At 45.0% G+C, this 19175-nt stretch overlaps 2 protein-coding genes across 4 annotated transcripts in view; both read left to right on the top strand.

Moving 5' to 3' along the window:
- Nucleotides 1-19175, top strand: part of NDUFB11 (NADH:ubiquinone oxidoreductase subunit B11) — a 477292-nt gene that overhangs the window by 167585 nt on the left and 290532 nt on the right. The window lies entirely within an intron of this gene.
- Nucleotides 1-19175, top strand: part of ZNF41 (zinc finger protein 41) — a 42630-nt gene that overhangs the window by 9121 nt on the left and 14334 nt on the right. For all 3 annotated transcript variants that reach the window (XM_050775591.1, XM_050775589.1, XM_050775590.1), the window contains exon 2: nucleotides 8958-9218. In XM_050775591.1, coding sequence (XP_050631548.1) covers nucleotides 9147-9218 — 72 coding nt within the window. In that variant the 5' untranslated portion in view covers nucleotides 8958-9146. The remainder of the gene's footprint in view (nucleotides 1-8957; nucleotides 9219-19175) is intronic.

Here is a 19175-nt window from a genome sequence, read left to right as displayed (position 1 = left end):
CGGCTTACTGCAACCTGCACCTCCTAGGCTCAAGCAGTCCGGCTAATTTTTGTTGTTGTTGTCTGTTTGTTTGTTTGTTTTTTGAGATGGAGTCTTGCTCTGTTGCCTAGGCTGGAATACAGTGGCACAATCTCGACTCACCTCAACCTCTGCCTCCCAGTTTCAAGCAATTCTCCCCCCTCAGCCTCCTGAGTAGCTGGGATTACAAGTGTGTGCCACCATGCCTGGCTAATTTTTGTTTTTTTAGTAGAGACAGGGTTTCACCATGCTGGCCAGGCTGGTCTGGAACTCCTGACCTCAAGTGATCCATCCACCTCGGCCTCCCAAAGTCCTGGAATTACAGGCGTGAGCCACCGTACCTGGCCTTTTTTTTTTTTCTTTTTTTTTTTTTAATAGATTGAACGTTTAGTTCATTTACCTTTAGCTTTTATTTTTAAACATTAAAAATAATTTGGCCAAAATATTCTTTTTTTCCTCTGTGACTCTAGCCAAAGATAAAATATTCTTTAAATATAGCTTTAGCTATGTCTCAAGATTTGTTATGAAGTCTAAAATTTTGTTATCAAATGCCATCTTCAATTCGTATATGTTTAGAGAATATTTCTTCATCGAAATCTGGATTTGGTAGTTTATCGTTTTATTATCTATGATTTTACAGGATTATAGTCAATTTAGCCTGCCAAAACTCTAATTTTTAAATGTATCAAGATTTTTTCTTCGAGTCCAAGTTACATTATTTTAAAAAATTTTTGTAAACTATGCCATGGGTCTAAGAGAAGAGAGTATATTCATTAGGTAAAGTTAAGTTATGTGTCTTGAGCCTAGCTTGTTGATTGTATTTCTCAAATCTGCTTTACTTGCTTTTTGTTTGTTTGTTTACTTGATCCATTATATCATAGAAGAGATACAATAAAATCTCCTGGCATAATTATGATTTTTCTTAAACTTTTTATTTTGAAATAATTATAGATTCATAGGAAGTTGCAAACATAGCACAGAGCCCTGTATACGCTCACCCAGTTTTCTCCAGTGATTACATCTTATAAAATCACAATACAATATAAAAATGTAGAATTTGACATTGGTACAAGGTGTGTGCATAGTTCTTTTTTGTTTTTTTGTGTTTTTTTTTTTCTGAGACAGAGTCTTGCTCTGTTGCCCAGGCTGGAGTGCAATGGTGTGATCTCTGCTCACTGCAACCTCCACCTCCCGGGTTCAAGCAATTCCCCTGCCTTGGCCTCCCAAGTAGCTGGAATTACAAGCATGCGCCATCATGCCCGGCTAATTTTTGTATTTTTAGTAGAGACGGGGTTTCACTGTGTTGGCCAGGCTGGTCTCGAACTCCTGACCTCATGATCCACCTGCTTCGGCCTCCCAAAGTGCTGGGATTATAGGTGTGAGTCACTGCACCAAGCCTAGTGTGTGCATAGTCTACGTCATTTTGTCATGTGCATAGATTAATGTAACAGCCACCACAATCAAGATACAGAACTACTACTCCTTTATAGTCTTTTTTTTTTTTCTTGTGAGACGGAGTCTCGCTCTGTTACCCAGGCTGGAGTGCAGTGGCGCAATCTCGACTCACTGCAAGCTCCGCCTCCTGGGTTCACACCATTCTCCTGCCTCAGCCTCCCAAGTAGCTGGGACTATAGGCACCTGCCACCACCACGCCTGGCTAATTTTTTGTATTTTTAGTAGAGACAGGGTTTCACCGTGTTAGCCAGGATGGTCTCGATCTCCTGATCTCGTGATCCGCCTGTCTTGGCCTCCCAAAGTGCTGGGATTACAGGTGTGAGCCACCGTGCCCGGCCTAGTCTTTTTTTTTTAAGACAGGTTCTCACTGTGTTACCCAGGCTGAAGTACAGTAGTACCATCATCACTCACTGCAACCTCGAACTCTTGGGTTCAAGTGATCCTCCCGCCTCGACCTCCTGAGTAGCTGAGACTATAGGCGCATGCCACAATGCCTGGCTACTTTCTAAATTTTTTGTAGAGATGAGGGTCTCACCATGTTGCCCAGGCTGGTCTCAAACTCCTGGCCTCAAGCGATCCTCCCACCTTGGCCTCCCAAAGTGCTGGGATTGCAGGCACGAACCACTGTGCCCAGACCTTTTATAGTCTTTACTCCCACCACCATCCCTAACCCCTGGCAACCAACCATCTGTTTTTCATCTCTCTAGTTTTGCCATTTTGAGAATGTTATATAAATGGAACCATACAGACTGTGATTTATTTTATTTATTTATTTATTTTTTTGAGACGGAGTTTCACTCTGTCACCCAGGCTGGAGTGCAGTGGCACAATCTTGGCTCGCTGCAACCTCCTCCTGGGTTCAAGCAGTTCTCCCACCTCAGCGTCCTGAGTAGCTGGGATTACAGGCGCCTGCCACCACACCCAGCTAATTTTTGTATTTTTAGTAGAGATGGGGTTTCACCATGTTGGCCAGGCTGGTCTCAAACTCCTGATCTGAGGTGATCTGCCCGCCTGGGCCTCCCAAACTGCTGGGATTACAGGTGTGAGCCACCGCGCCTGGCCCAATGTGTGTGATCTTTTGAGGTTGGTTTTTTCACTCAGCATAATGTCCTTGAAAACCATCCAAACTGTTACTAGAACAATAATTCATTTCTTTTTGTTGCTGAGTAGTATTCCATATTATAGATTTACCACAGTTTGTTTAGCCATTCACCTATTGAGAGCCATTTTGCTTGTTTCCAGTCTGAGGCTATTACATATAAAGCTGTAATGAACAATCGTGTACAGGTTTTTGTGTACACATAAGATTTCCTTTCTCTGGGATGAATGCCAAGAAGTGGAATTGCTGGATCATGTGGTAAGTATTTTAGTTTTTAAAGAGGCTGCCAAACTGTTTTCCAGAGTGGCTGTGCCACTGTACATTCCTGCTGGCAATGTGTTAGGAATCCAGTTTCTCTGAGTCCTCTCCAACATTTGGTAAAGACCAATATTCAAAGAAAGGAAAATAGTTAAAATGTGCCATTTTTAAAAGGCACCAGTTCTAAATGTGTTTATAGCTAAGCTTTAAAGAAGATAGTATCTATGCCATTTTAACACATAAAAATAAATTTCCTGAGTTCCTTTTAAAAACTGGCATAACCTTAATAGCAACACTTGTTAAATATAATACAAAAACAAATATGACTTTTAAGACTTCATGTGGTTTAATGCATTTGTGCTGGTTTTATTTGTATGTGTTGAATGATCCTGAAGGCTTATGCTAGTTAGTACTTCTTTATTGTTTCTTTTATTATTAAAAGATATTCCCCTTTTTTGTTAATCTGTTGAATGCTTTGGACCTTAATTTCCCCCACGATAATTGTATTTTCAGACCTCCTTTCATTTTCTTGGTATTTGCCTAGTAAATTGTATAGCTTTTAAATCCTCATTGAAATATTACATAATACAGAAAAGTGCACACATTGTACGTATTTAGCTTGATGATTTTTTAACAGACCAGACAAACTTGCATAGCCACCACCTAGATGAAGAAATGTTACTATCTCTCAAGAAGTCATGTTTTTTAGCTGGGTGTGGTGGCATGCACCTATGGTCCCAGCGACTTAGGAGGCTGAGGCAGGACGATTACTTGAGCTCAGGAGTTTGAGGCTTCAGTGAGCTATGATCGTGCAACTGCAGTGAGCTATGATCGTGCTACTGCACTCCTGGCTGGGTGACAGAGCAGGACGCTGTCTCTAAAAAAATTTTTTTTTGTAAGGCCAGGTGCAGTAGCTCATGCCCGTGATCCCAGCACTTTGGGAGGCCGAGACGGACGGATCACGAGGTCAGGAGTTCGAGACCAGCCTGGCCAATATGGTGAAACCCCGTCTCTACTAAAAATATAAAAATTAGTCGGGCGTGGTGGCGGGCGCCTGTAATCCCAGCTACTCGGGAGGCTGAGACAGGAGAGTCGCTTGAACTCGGGAAGCAGAGGTTGCAGTGATCCGAGATCACACCACTGCACTCCAGCCTGGGTGACAGAGCAAGACTCTGTCTCAACAACAACAACAACAAAAATTTAAAGAAGCCATGTTTCTTTGGGGGGCCAAGGCAGGTGGATCACGAGGTCAAGAGATCGAGACCATCCTGCCCAACATGGTGAAACCCCATCTCTACTAAAAATACAAAAATTAGCTGGGCATGGTGGCGCACACCTAGAGTCCTAGCTACTTGGGAGGCTGAAGCAGGAGAATCGCTTGAACCGGGGAGGCAGAGGTTGCAGTGAGCCGAGATCACACCACTACACTCCAGCCTGGGCTACAAAGCAAGACTCCTTCTGAAAAAAAAGAAAAACAAAAAAAAAAAAAACAGTTTTAAAGAAGCCATGTTTCTTTGAGAGGCTGAGGCAGGCAGATCACAAGGTCAAGAGATCAAGACCATCCTTCCCAACATGGTGAAACCCCATCTCTACTAAAAATACAAACATTAGCTGGGCATGGTGGCGCACACCTGTAGTCCTAGCTACTTGGGAGGCTGAAGCAGGAGAATCACTTGAACCCGGGAGGTGGAGGTTGCAGTGAGCCAAAATCTCACCACTGTACGACAGGCTGGAGACAGAGCGAGACTCTGTCTCAAAAAAAAAAAAAAAAAAAGAAGCCATGTTTTTGAAATGTATATAAACGTAATCATATGGCATTGCTTCATTGCTCTTTTGAGTCTGGCTTCTTTAGCTTAACAGAGTGTTCATGGGACGAGACTCATGCATGTTGAGTATAGCAATTTGTTCTTTCTCATTGCTGTATAGTATTTCCTTGTATAAATATAACACAACTTGTCCATTCTGATGTTGATGGGCATTTACATAATTTTTGGTTTTGAATAAAGCTACCATGAACATTATCATCTCTTTTAGTAAACATATATTTGCATTTCTCTTGAGTGAGAGAGAACTGGAGTCAAACAGCAGGGTCATAGGATATTGCATGTATTCACCATTAATAGAGACTACCAAACAGTTTTTCAAAGTTTATGTACTAGTTTATGCTCCTAACAAGCAATCTGAGTTTTGGCTGCTCCACATCCTTGCCTGCTCTTGTTTATTTCCCATCTTTTTCATTTTGGCAATTTCTAGTGGGATTATCTTATTGTAGATATGGAGGATTGTGTGGAGGATTATCTTATTATAGTTTAACTTCTATTTCCTTGCTAACTGGTGAAGTCAAGCATCTTTTTATAAGCTTATTTGCTATTTGGATATTTTCTTTGTGAAATGCCTGTTCCTTTTGCCCTTTTTCTGTGGCTGTTAGTGATTTCTAGACATTCTTGATATATTTGAGATATTAATCATTTGTCAAATATAGGTATTACAGTTACCTTCTCCCACTGTAGCATTTGCCTTTACGTTTTTAATTTTATCTTCTGATTAACAGAAGTCCTTAATTTTAATGTAGTCCAATTTAGGTATCCTTTATCAGGACTTAATATAAAGCACATTAATTAAGACTATAACACTGGTCCAAGAATAGACAAATAAACTAATGAAAATACAGAGTTCAAGAATGACCCCCACATATATGATCACAGGAGACACTACAGAGCAATGGAGAAAGGATAGTCTTCTTTTTTTTCTTTTTTGGGGACAGAGTCTCACTCTATCCCCCCAGGCTGGAATGCAGTGGTGAGATCTCAGCTCACTGTAACCCCCACCTCCCGGATTCAAGCGATTCTCCTGCCTCAGCCTCCCGAGTAGCTGCGATTATAGGCGTCTGCCACCATGCCTGACTAATTTTTGTATTTTTAGTAGAGATAGGGTTTCGCCATATTGGCCAGGCTGACCTCGAACTCCTGAGCTCAGGTGATCCGCCCACCTCGGTCTCCCAAAGTGTTGGGATTACAGACATGAGCCACTGTGCCTGGCCATGGGTAGGCTTTTCAATAAATGGTGCTGGATTATCTTGCTTCCGTATGAAAGAAATGAATCTTGACTCTAACATATACCACACGCTAAAATCCTTCCCAGATGGACTGTGGATCTAAATGTGAAAGCTAAAATGATAAAACCTTTACATGACCCTGAGGTAGGCGAAGGTTTCCTAACAAGACATAATGCATGCCAACCATAAAGGAAAGAATGATCAATGATATGGTGTATTTCTATCAAGTGCTTCATTTCACATCTTCATCATTTTGTTTTAACATACTTGATTTTATGCCTCCTATTATTTTTTTCCTTTTTTTCTCCTATTATCTTTCGTTTGCTTTTTTTTTTTTTTTTAAACAGAGTCTCACTGTGTCCCCCCAGGCCAGAGTACAATGGCACGATCTCGGCTCACTGCAACCTCCGCCTCCTGGGTTCAAGCGATTCTCATGCCTTAGCCTCCCAAGTAGCTAGGAATACAGGCGCCTGCCACCACGCCCGGCTAATTTATGTGTTTTTAGTAGAGATAGGGTTTCACCATATTGGCCAGGCTGGTGTCAAACTCCTGACCTCAGGTGATCCGCCCGCCTTGGCCTCCCAAAGTGCTGGGATTACAGGTGTGAGCCACTGTGCCTGGCTGGTCATGTTTCTCTTCTTTTTTTTTTTTTGAGATGGAGTCTCGCTCAGTCACCCAGGCTGGAGTGCAGTGGCAAGATCTCGGCTCACTGCAACCTCCGCCTCCTGGGCTCAAGCAATTCCCCTGCTTCAACCTCCTGAGTAGGTGGGATTATAGGCATGCACCACCACACCCAGCTAATTTTTGTATTTTTAGTAGAAACGGGGTTTCACCACGTTGGCCAGGGTGGTCTCGAATTCCTGACCTTGTGATTCGCTCGCCTTGGCCTCCCAAAGTGCTGGGATTACAGGTGTGAGCCACTGTGCCTGGCCTCATTCATGTTTCTCTTAATCCTCTTTTAGGTTTTTATTACTTTTGAGTTTTGATTGTTTGGAATTTTGATTTTTTTAATGAATTTCTGTTAGTAGTTGCCTTTACCTTCCTTACAAATATGATTGTATATCTTTTCTATATTACTAAATCCAAATAATATTGTACCAATATCTGCCCATGGAAATTTGTAATTTGCCTTCTCCTCATTTTGTTCAGTAAATTTTCCCAGGGAATTTTTTTGTTTGTTTGTTTTTTTGTGTTTTTTTGAGACAGTCTCTGTCACCCAGATTGGAGTGCAGTGGCATGATCTCGGCTCACTGCAACCTCCGCCTCCTGAGTTCAAGCGATTCTCCTGCTTCAGCCTCCCGAGTAGCTGGGACTACAGGTGCATGCCACCACGCCCGGCTAATTTTTTGTATTTTTAATGTTTCACAGTGTTAGCCACGATGGTCTTGATCTCCTGACTTCATGATCTGCTCGCCTCGGCCTCCCAAAGTGCTGGAATTACAGGTGTGAGCCACCGTACCCGGCCAGGGAATTTTTTAATTTCCACATAGTTAATAGTAACAGCCTTATTTACTACAGATGCCCAATTACATTGCTTTTCTTTATCCAGATGTAATTATATATCAATTGCAAGAATCCTATCTCAAAACTGCTTTCCTGTTTTGAGGTTTTTTGTTTCTATTCCGTTTACCATTGTTTAGACTATTCCCTTGAGTGTTCTCCTGAGATTGGAATATTGGCATAAAATGCTAGAAATGCTTTTATGTCTAAAATTGTCTTTTGCTCTGACAATAGAATGGTATCTAGCTAGGGTGGGTTTAGAATTCTTGGATCTCAGACCTTCTCTCGCAATAATTTGTAGAGTTTTCTTCTAACATGGCTTCTGTTTTTGCAAATACATCTAGTGCCACTGTGATCCCTTTTCCTTGTAAATGACGTGTTGGTTCTGCCTGGAAGTGTTGGAAATGTCAGTATCTGAGGTCATCGATTCAGTCCATGAGAGTTTATTGATTGGGGTGCTAAGGTGGTGAATGATTGCAAGTCTGGGATTCACAGGGATTACAAGTCAGTTTTGGAGGGCCTGTGGCAGTCCTGGATTGGGACCTATGGACATTGGTTATTATAGTACCGTGTGAGTTGCTCTGTGATGAACTGGAACTTCTATTACTGAGGGTTTTATGGGAGTCATTGATCCTATTGATGGTGTGCTGCCTGGGTTGGTGATAATTTGAGGAGCCTGTGGAAACCAGTTGATGACACCATTTGGTACACAGTTTTTGTTAAGCACTGTGGGCTATAGGGATTTAGGAGCCTGTGCAGACCTGCTGGTTTTCAGGGCCTGATGGGAATTGCAGAAGAGAAGGGACAAGTTTAAGTTTTCATCTTTGACAGAAGAGGGTGGGCTCTGTTCTTTGCATAGAATGTACACTGAATTACACAGAAGCTCAGTTTATGCTCAAGTGGCATGGTCACTGCTCAGCCAGAGCACTTTGAAGGTAGCAGGAACCACAGTGTTTATTGTGATTCTGCCTTGAATAGAGTACCAAATGGCTCAGTAGTTAAGAAAGTATGCTTTGGAGCCAGGCATACCTGAGTTTGAATCCTTGTCCTTCCCCCTCATCTGAGTGATCTTGGGGCAAATTTCTTAATATTTCTGAACAGCTCTATCTGATGGTAAATGGGATTAGTAATAATAATAATGCCTAGTCCACAGGATGAGTGTGAAAATTAAATGAGGTACCTAATAAAACATGCCTTGCACCTTGTAATAATAGCACTATTTAAAATGAGTTGAGCATGTTCCAGGTACCAAGTAGGTGTGCGTAGAAGCATCATTTCGTTTAATTCTAACAACCCTATAAGTATTTTCATCCTGTTTTAAGATGAAGAAACTTCACATAAAGTGACTTCCTCAGATTCTAGCTAGAACATAGAAGAGCTTGAATACAAATGCTCATTCATTTTACACCAGATCTTGTGAATTTTCCCCATGTTTTGCTTTAATACTTGGTGTGGGTTTTACCGAACTTTTCTCTTCTGCAGCATCCAGCACAGTGAGCCTCCCCTGGGCACTACCAGAAAATATTTGTGGGTGAACGTGGAGTGATGACCATATGGACACTGTCTTTCCAGGGTTTCTTGGAGCCTCTGCAGAGTCTGGGGGCCAGGCTCCTTAGTGGAAACTGCAGGATCTTCCTTCTGACTCCTGCTTGCCTCGCCCCAGCAGCTCCAGTTGAGTCCGCAGACGCCAGCTCAGCTTCCAGCTTGGGAAAGAGTGGGGTTGTCAGCAGGAGAGCCTGAGGGCTGAGGCCCAGCGTGAACATGGCAGCTAATGGGGACTCTCCCCCATGGTACCCGGTCGTGGCTGCAGAGGGACGTGGCAGCTCATGTGAGGTGAGGAGGGAGAGGACCCCAGAGGCAGTAATTCATTCAGTGAGGAGATACCCTGACCTGTCCCCAGGGCCTCAGGGCAGGAGCAGGTGAGTCAGAGGAAGCGGCAGATTCCAGACCTGCTGCCCTGGAGACAGATCAGGGTCCTCCCACTGAGAGTGAGCACCACTTGACTGATGCGGCCACATCCAGAGCCCCACGTGTTTCAGTGGACAGGGTAATGTGGCTGATTACACTAGAGGAGAGGGAGGATGTGGAGGGTGAGCCCCACAACCTAGGGAGTGGGGGCAGCTCCCTGCAGGGCAAATGAGGGTGAGGTCCAGGTGGAAGCAGCCACTATCCATAGCCAGGGAGACTCCATCCCCCACCCCAGCACCAACCCTTCCCTCTCTGTCGGCTCTTTATAGACGTCAGCTGATCCCCACCAGTGCCCACTTCCCCCAGGTCTCTGGGGATCTGGCAATTTCTCCTCTATCCTGATTTAGGTAGAGAAAAATCCTTTTTCTTTGGAACTTAGAGACTGGCAGGGTAGTAGGGCCACCATAGTCTCTGGGACCCTTCTGGCTTTCCCTCCTCCTTTCAAAGATGAATAAAATGGCCAGGCACAGTGGCTCACGCCTATAATCCCAGCACCTTTGGGAGGCTGAGGTGGGTGGATTGCTTGAGGTCAGGAGTTCAAGACCAGCCTGACCAATATGGCGAACCCCCGTCTCTACTAAAAATACAAAAAGTTAGCTGAGCTTGGTGGCGCATGCCTGTAATCCCAGCTACTTGGGAGGCTGAGGCAGGAGAATCGCTTGAACCTGGGAGGTAGAGGTTGCAGTGAGCTGAGATCACACCACTGCACTCCAGCCTGAGTGACAGAGTGAGACTCCGTCTCAAAAACAAAAAAAAAAAGATGAATAAAATGCCCCAGAAGACACATGACTCGCCCAGGCCTCTCAGGTTGGCGGTGACAACACTAGAATGGAGTCAGGTCTCCTGACTGTGTCTTCCACCCTCACCGCACCACAGCTGAGATCAAGTTTCCTGCTCAGAGCTCCCGTTCAGATCAGAGTTCCCATTGAGATTCTGTAAGCCGAGGAGGACCACGAGCGAGCCAGACCCTGCCCGACAGCTCCCTCCTTTCAGACCTGCCTGTGGATGCTGTTGACTCTGGAAGGGTTCATTGTCTCAGGGGCTCAGGGTCATGTGGTCATTAGGATAACATTAAACTTTTAAATATTATTTTTTTTGGTCATTTTATAACTTCATAATAAAATATTAGAAAGTATAGTTTAGCAAATAGAAGAAACTAAAAAATTACTTGTCGTTCCAACATTACCCAAAGCTAACCAGTGTTAACATTTAGCTGTATTTCCGTTCAGTGGTTTTTTCCTTTGTGTGTGCATGTGTGCATGTGTGTGAGTATACATGTGGGGCCTGAGTGTGCATGCATACTGTACACATACACATATATAGCTAAAGTTTTAAAACAGAATCATACTCTTTGGTTACCTCATTTTTAACTGGGCAGTTTAACATGGTTTGCTAGGCAGCAAGTATTTTTCTTTATACACTTATGATGTCCATAATTTAGCCAGTTTGCTATTTTTTTAATTTTATTTATTTATTTTAATGTTTTTTCCTCTGAGGCAGTCTCCCTCTGTTGCCCAGGCTAGAGTGCAGTGTTGCAATCTCAGCTCACTACAGCCTCAATCTCCTGGGCTCAGGCGATCCTCCCACTGTAGCCTCCTAAGTAGCTGGGACTACAGGCACATGGCACCACACCCAGCTGGTCTCAAGCTCCTGGGGTCAAGTAATCTTCCTGCCTTGGTCTCCCAGAGTGCTGAGATTACAGGCGTGAGTCACCACCATGCCCCGCAAATTTTATTTTTAATTGACGAATAATAATTGTGTATATTTATGGGGTACAATGTGATGTTTTGATATTTGTATACATTGTAGAATATTTAAATCAACCTAATTAACATATCCATTACCTCAAAGACTTATTTCTTTCATGATGTGAACATTTAAAATCTGCTCTTGGCCGGGTGAGGTGGCTCACGCCTGTAATCCCAGCACTTTGGGAGGCCGAGGTGAGCGGATCACGAGGTCAGGAGATCGAGACCATCCTGGTGAACACGGTGAAACCCTGTCTCTACTAAAAATACAAAAAAATTAGCCGGGCGTGGTGGTGGGTGCCTGTAGTCCCAGCTACTCGGGAGGCTGAGGCAGGAGAATGGCATGAACCCGGGAGGCGGAGCTTGCAGTGAGCCGAGATCGTGCCACTGCACTCCAGCCTGGGCGACAGAGCAAGACTCTGTCTCAAAGAGAAAAAAAAAAATCTGCTCTCTTTGCAATTTTGAAATAACATTACATCATTATTAACTAGCCACCAAACTGCAATAGGTCTCAAAAACTTATTCCCTCTAACAAAAACTTTGTATACTTTGACCAGTGTCTCCCCATCCCCCTACAACCAGTCCACTAATAATGTGCATTTAGGGTATTTGAGGTTTTCTATTGTGATTAAACTACTATGATAAAATTCCTACATTTAAATCTTTTTGCCAGCTGGGCATGGTGGCTCATGCCTGTAATCCCAGCATTTTGGGAGGCCAAGGCGGGCAGATCGCTTGAGCTCAGGAGTTTGAGACAAGCCTGGGCAATATAGTAAGACTCTGTCTCAACAAAAATACAAAAATTAGCCGGGTGTGGTAGTGTGCACCTGTAGTCCCATGTACTTGGGAGACTGAGGTGAGAGAATCACTTGAGCCCAGGAGGTTGAGGCTACAGTAAGCCAAGATCACACCACTGCACACCAGCCTGGGTGACAGAGCGAGACTCTGTCTCAAAATAAATAAATAAGTAAATAAATTAATACATCTTTCTGCCAAGTCATTGAAATTATATTTTTCAGTCAAAGGTATAGGGGCATTAAATAGCAAGTGAATCAGTGCTCGACAGTAGTACACTTCCACCTTGTCTAAGCTCTGCTCAGTCATGTCAGTCACGGACCCACAGATTAGGGCCATGACAATGTGGTCCTCCCCACTCTTGCACATGGCCTCTTGCCCAGCCAACAGTGGGGATCTCTAGAAGAACGATTCTGAAAGGCACATTTCTCCATTCATCTCTTCCTTCCTAACCACAGATCTCTGACCCACCTCAAGAAGAGATGGAAATGACTGAGACCCTGGGGGGAATATTATTTATTGACTTATTTAATTGGTTAGGGTCTTGGTGTTTTCATTAAACATCAGGGAGCAGGGTATAGGCAGAGATACCTAGGAACCAATAAAAATGTCCCCAGGGTTTGAGGAGCAGCCAGTTGTACCAAGAAACAGTGGCTGAAGATGGAGAATAAGCAGAGGGATCAGTAAGGTAAAGAGAGCTGGAGGGAGCCACAAGGGAATAAGGAACAGGGACCATGGTGCACTTACTAGAGATGAAGAATAGCCAACGGGTCCAGGATACAGGTAGAAGAATAATGAAACAAGCAGGACATGAGTCAGACGCTGGAGCCAGAGACCAAGAAACAGTTGCTGAGGCTGGAGAAGTGGTAATCACTGGGGAGCAGGGAAGAGCCGAGGGTTAAAGAACAGTGAGAAGGATCATGAAATAGGAGGAGGTACCAGGAAATAGAGGAACCAGAAAGCAGCCAGACAGAGCAGTCAGTATCCAGAGGGGTGAGGAAGCAGAAGAATCAGATAAAATGGAAAAAGCAAACATATCCAAGGAACTGGGTATGAGCCTGAGGGACAAGCAACTTCCCGAGGAACCAGGAAGCAGTTCTTGGTTTAGAAGAGAGCTTGAGGGTATAGGCAAAAGACAGAGATACTAGGGAACAAGAAATGGGAAATATGACCCAGAGAATGGATTGCAGCCAGAGGAACCAGGAGACAATTGCTGAGGCTGTAGAATGGGCAGAGGGATCAGGGAAGGGACAGAGTCCGTGGAACAGGTGGAAAGATGAGAGAAGAGCCTCTGAAGCTGTAGAATGGCCTAGAGTACTGTGGAACCTCTGAAGCTGTAGAATGGCCTAGAGTACTGTGGAACACCTGGAGCAAGGAACGGTCACTGAGGCTGGGGGGCAGCCAGAGGGAGCAGCCAAAATGTGCTTGGGGCTGAGGATCCACCAGAGGCCCTGGGAAGTAACCAGAGGAACTAGGGAACAGGTCAAGTGAGCATTAAACATGTATCCAGTGTGGGGTAGCAGCCTGATTGACCAGTGGCCAGCTAGAGAGACCAGAGGAGAACCAGAAAGAATGGTATAACTGAAGCGAGTTAACAGCCCGAGGGCCCAAACAGTAGTTACTGGCGTGAAGGCACAGTTGGAGAGGCTGGGAAACAGCCAGAGTTCCCAGGACCATGCTGGTTTGCCTGTGACTGAGGGGACATGGGACTTCAGTGCTAAAACAGGAACATTCCTGGGCAAACTGAGACACTTGGCCACCCTACCCAGGAAGGAATCAGAGGAACCAGCCAATAGTTAAATGTAATGTGAGTAATGGAGACAGTGCAAGTACAGAATCCAGCCATGGCATAGAACACGCAGTAGTGCATTTTAATGGGTAAGGGCATAAGCTAGCTAGTTAGGTACTGCTCAAAGTGTGGTCCACGGACCAGATGCGTGAACATCACGGGAGAGCATAGTAGAAATTATTCAATGGCCAGGCACGGTGGTAATCCCAACACTTTGGGAGGCCAAAGCAGGAGGATTGTTTGAGGCCAGGAGTTCAAGACCAGCCTGGGCAACATGGTGAAACCCCATGTCTACATATATACACACACACACACACACACACACACACACACACACACACACATATATATATATATATATATATATATATATATAAAACTAGCCAGGTAGGGTGGTACTGAGGTGGGAGGATCATCTGAGCCCGGGAGGTGGAGGCTGTAGTGAGCCGTGATTGTGCCACTGTACTCTAGCCTGGGTGGCAGAGTGACGCCCCGTCTCAGAAAGAAGAGGAAGAAGGGAAGGAAAGAATGGAAAGAAAGAAATGTACTCAAGGAACTGTCCAAGGACAGGGAAGAATCAGGAGACTAGAGATTAGTCAGCAGAATCCAACAGCAGTCAGTCTGTGTGAGCCAGGAACAGCTGGAAGGAACAAGAAAGGCCCTTAGGGACCAGGGAACAGTCAGGTAGACTAGCACACAATCAGAATGGTGCCACAGAACAAGGATCAGCTGGAGGGACAACAAAGGGAGCACAGGGCAGTCAGAACAAGAAACAGGAGGCATGAATAGTTAGAGGGATCCAGGTAGAGTCAAAGAAAGCAATAAAAGAACGGGGGTACTCAGAAGGAACAAGAGCCATTTAGAGGGAATAGGAAAGAGAGGGACCAAGGAAAAGTCAGAGGGAACAAGAACCAGCAGAGGGAGCAGGGACAGATCTGGGCAGGCAGAAAACAGCTGTACAGGAAGCAACAAGGGAAGTGGGGGAAAGCCAGAAGGAGGGAAGAACAGTTGCAGGGCCACAGAGAACAGTCCCGGGGAACAGGAAACACTCAGATGGACAGGGAGGAGTAAAGTAAAAATACAATTTAAAAATTAGCTGGGCATGGTGGGGTGCACCTGTAGTCTCAGCTATTCAGGAGGCTGAGGCCGGAAGGATCCCTTGAGCCCGGGAGTTTGAGGCTGCAGTGAGCCATGATTGCACCACTGCCCTCCAGCCTGGGCAACAGAGCAAGACCTTGTCTCAAAAAAGTAAAAAAAAAAAAGAAAATATCCTTCATGTTTTTTTCACAAAGACCGAAGCAGGGTCTCTGCGTACTGGCTACCAGCTTGTCTACGTCCCATGAGACAGAAACACCCATGCACACAAGTTACAGGGAGCAGGCTTATTACTTACAGGTAGGCAGTCAGGGACAGCAAAAGCCTACGATTCATTGCAAGCTGGTCCCCCAAGGCTCATGAAAGCTGCTCGGTGCAGCTGGAGTCTCATCTGCGCATGCCCCACTTGCGCCACAGCTGAGGGATCCCAGAAAGCAGCCCGCGTGGGGTTTTATACCCTAGGACAACCCAACGTTCAGGGCTAAAGCACTGGACATCCTGTTTCCAGGAGAGCCCCCAGCTCTCTCTCCTGTTTGGACTAGTCCCTCCACAGCTCACGATGTTCCATTTCCAGCACATTCTACAGTTATTCTTGAGAACTGCAAGCAAGAAAGAGGAGACAACTGGGTTGGTCCAGGGCCACCCAGAAAATTATCCTGCAAAGACCAGGGCGCCCCCAGCCCAGGGGGAACCTGCAGAGCAGCTGGGTCCCTCGCCCCAGGCTCACTTCCAGCCATGCTCCTATGTGCCCTGGAAGCCCTTCTGCTAGGCCTGGGGCAGAGTGAAAGGGCAAGATCACACCAGGAGGTGACAGAAGTATCCTGAGGCAGGAGTGAGAGCAGCCCTGAAGCAGGAGGCCTGAGCCCCCAGCCAGCTGCAGGGTGGGACAGAGCAGGTGCCTAAGGGATCAGGGACAGACTGGGCAGTCGGCAGCCAGTCCTGGCAGCAGAGTATACCCCCAGGGGTGAGGGTGCAGAATGTGCTGGGACTGAGATGACCCTGAATGGAGACATAGCTGCATGACTAGCTGGAGAGCCATTAGGCTCTGGGATGGGGGCCCTTACCTAGTATGAGGAAGTCCTTGTAGGAGTCCTTGTGGTGGTAGGGACACACACCATCCTCCATGGTAGATACTGCCCAGAAAAATGACACCTTTTCATATGTGGCAGGTGAGGCTGGAATCTGGGTGTGTCTGTGTTATCAGCTTTCTCCCCAAATCTCTCCAGAGCCCTCTTTCACCACCCTACACATTCCTTCGCAGCCATGGTGGAGTCCAAAGCTTCTATTTTGGTGGGGGAAGGGACCAAACAGGGCAGTGTACCTTGTCTGTATTTCTGTTGCATCTGTCAATGCTTGTAATGCCTGGCATGGTGTTTGTGCATGTGAATGTGGCATTGTTAATGTGACCTTCATGACTTCCAGGGAGGGAGAGACAGGTGAGGTGGTTTTTTGTCTACCAGCTCCCAGTGCATATAATAAAAGTTTTTACAGCCAGGGGCTGTGGCTCATGCCTGTAATCCCAACTACTTAAGAGGCAAGAGGGTCGCTTGAGCCCAGGAGGGAGGCCAGCCTGGGCAACACTGTGAGATACCCTCCCCCACCACCATCTCTTTAAAAAAGTAAAAATAAAATTTAAAAATTAGCTGGGCACGGTGGTGTGCACCTGTAGTCTCAGCTGCTAAGGAGGCTGAAGCGGGAAGGATCCCTTGAGCCCAGGAGTTTGAGGCTGCAGTGAGCCATGATTGTACCACTGCATTCCAGTCTGGGCAACAGAGCAACATCCTGTCTCAAAAAAATAAAAAAAGAGGCCAGGCATGGTGGCTCACACCTGTCATAGCAGAACTTTCGGAGTCTAGTGGGCAGATCACTTGAGGCCAGGAATTCTAGACGAGCCTGACCAACATGGTGAAACCCCATCTCTACTAAAAATACAAAATTAGCCAGGCATGGTGGCAGGCATCTATAATCCCAGCTACTCAGGAGGCTGAGGCACAAGAATTGCTTGAACCCAGGAGGCAGAGGTTGCAGTGAGCCAAGACTGCACCACTGCACTCCAGCCTGGGCGACAGAGTGAGATTCCATCTCAAAAAACAAAAAAAAGGAAAAAAAGAAAATATCCTGGCCAGGCGTGGTGGCTCAAGCCTATAATCCCAGCACTTTGGGAGGCCGAGCCGGGTGGATCACCTGAGGTCAGGAGTTCAAGACCAGCCTGGCCAACGTAGTGAAACCCTGTCTCTACTAAAAATACAAAAATTGGTTAGGCATGATGGTGGGCGCCTGTAATCCCAGCTACTAGGGAGGCTGAGGCAGGAGAATCACTTGAACCCAGGAGGTGGAGGTTGCAGTGAACCAAGATCAAGCTACTGCACTGCAGCCTGGGTGACAGAGTAAGACCCTGTCTCAAAAAAAAAAAAAAAAAGAAAAGAAAAAGAAAATATCCTTAATTTTTTTTTACAAAGACAATAGATACTGTACATTATTGAATACTGATTTTTTTGAATACTGATTTTTTAAATCACTGTTTTTAAACCTTTTTATCATGAAATATTATATATATTTTGAATAATGCCACTAGAAATATTCTTGAATGCATCTCCTGTTGTACATGTGCATATATTCCACGTGGGCGTATATATTTCCATGAGTGGACTCACTGTGTCATATTGCTTGCATGTCTTCAACATTGCCACTTAGGGCCAAAATACTTTCCAGCGTGATTGTAGCAATTCCCACCTCCTCCATCAGCAATATGAGAGTTCTCCTTGCACCATATTCTCTTCAACACTTGGTACTATCAGTCTTTTTCATTTAAGACTTTCTAGAGGTTGTGTAGTGGTATCCATTGTGGTTTTAATTTGTATTCCCTTGCTACTAAGAAGGTTAAATCTTTTTTTATTCGTTTATTAAAGCCTTGGATTTCCTCTTTTGTAAAATGAATGCTTCACCCATTTTTCTACTAGGTGGTCTCTTTTTTTCTTACTGGTTTGTACAAGTTCTTTACATCTTCTAGCTCTGAGCCTTTTGTTGATAATGTATGTTGGAGATATCTTCTACTCTGTGACTTTGCCTTTGTTCTCTTTTAATGCTGTCTTTTAAATGAATAGTAGTTCTAAGCTTTGTTGTAGAAAGACTTATCAATTTTCATGGTTCATGTTTGAGAACTATTTTCCTAATTCAAGGTCATGAAGATAGCCATCCGTATTATCTTCTAAAGGCTTTATAGTTTTTGCCTTTCACATTTAAGTCTATAATACATCTGGAATTTATATATATTTTTGAAATGAGATTTCACTCAGTCACCCAGACTGGAGTACAGTGGCACAAACATGGTTCACTGCAGCCTCCACCTTCCAGATTCAAGAGATCGTCCCACCTAGCCTCCTGAGTATCTGAGACTACAGGTGCATGCCACCCCACTTAGCTAATTTTTATGTATGTGCTATATATTTTATTTTTTTTGTAGAGACAGAGTCTCGCCATATTGCCCAGACTGGTTTTAAATCTGGACTCAAGCAATCCTCCTGCCTCGGCCTCCCAAAGTGCTGGGATTACAGGCATGAGCCACAGTACCTGGCCTTGGAATTGACTTTTTTTTTTTTTTTAGACTGAGTCTCGCTCTGTCGCCCAAGCTGGAGTGCAGTGGCCTGGTCTCGGCTCACTGCAACCTCCGCCTTCTGGATTCTAGCGATCCTCCTGCTTCAGCCTCCCAAGTAGCTGAGACTACAGTCACGTGCCACCACGCCCAGCTAATTTTTGTATTTTTAGTGGAGACGAGATTTCTCCATGTTGGCCAGGCTGGTCACCAACTCCTGACTTCAGGTGATCCACATGCCTCAGCCTCCCAAAGTGCTAGGATTACAGGTGTGAGCCACTGCACCCGACCTGTACTCTATATTCTGTTGCAATGGATTATTTGTCTGTCCTAGCACCAGGACAACAATGTCTTAAATTTCCATTGCTTTGTAAGTCTTGAGGTCTTGTAAAGCATGTCCTCCCACATTGCTTTAATTATTCAAGAGTGTCCTGGCAGGCCGGGCACAGTGACTCACGCCTGCAATCCCACTGCTTTAGGAGGCTGAGGCAGGAGGATCACTTGAGGCCAGGAGTTCTAGACCAGACTAGGCAACCTAGGGAGACCCCCATCTCTACACAATACAAAAAAAAAAAAAAAACGAAGCAGGGTATGGTGGCGTACGCCTGTAGTTGAGGCTGCATTGGGCTGTGGTTGTGCCATTGCACCCTAGCCTGGGTGACAAAGTGAGACTGTGTCTCTGAAAACAAGATACAAAATAATTTTTTTTAAAGAAAATGTCTTGGCTATTCCTGGCCATTTGCATTTCCACAGAAATTTTAGAATTGGTTTGTCAGATTTTACAAAAATCCTGTTGTGATTTC

Source organism: Macaca thibetana, chromosome X (assembly GCF_024542745.1).
Source record: "Macaca thibetana thibetana isolate TM-01 chromosome X, ASM2454274v1, whole genome shotgun sequence".
In the NCBI taxonomy this organism is placed as follows: Eukaryota; Metazoa; Chordata; class Mammalia; order Primates; family Cercopithecidae; genus Macaca; species Macaca thibetana.
This window is presented reverse-complemented; position numbering and strand designations above follow the sequence as displayed.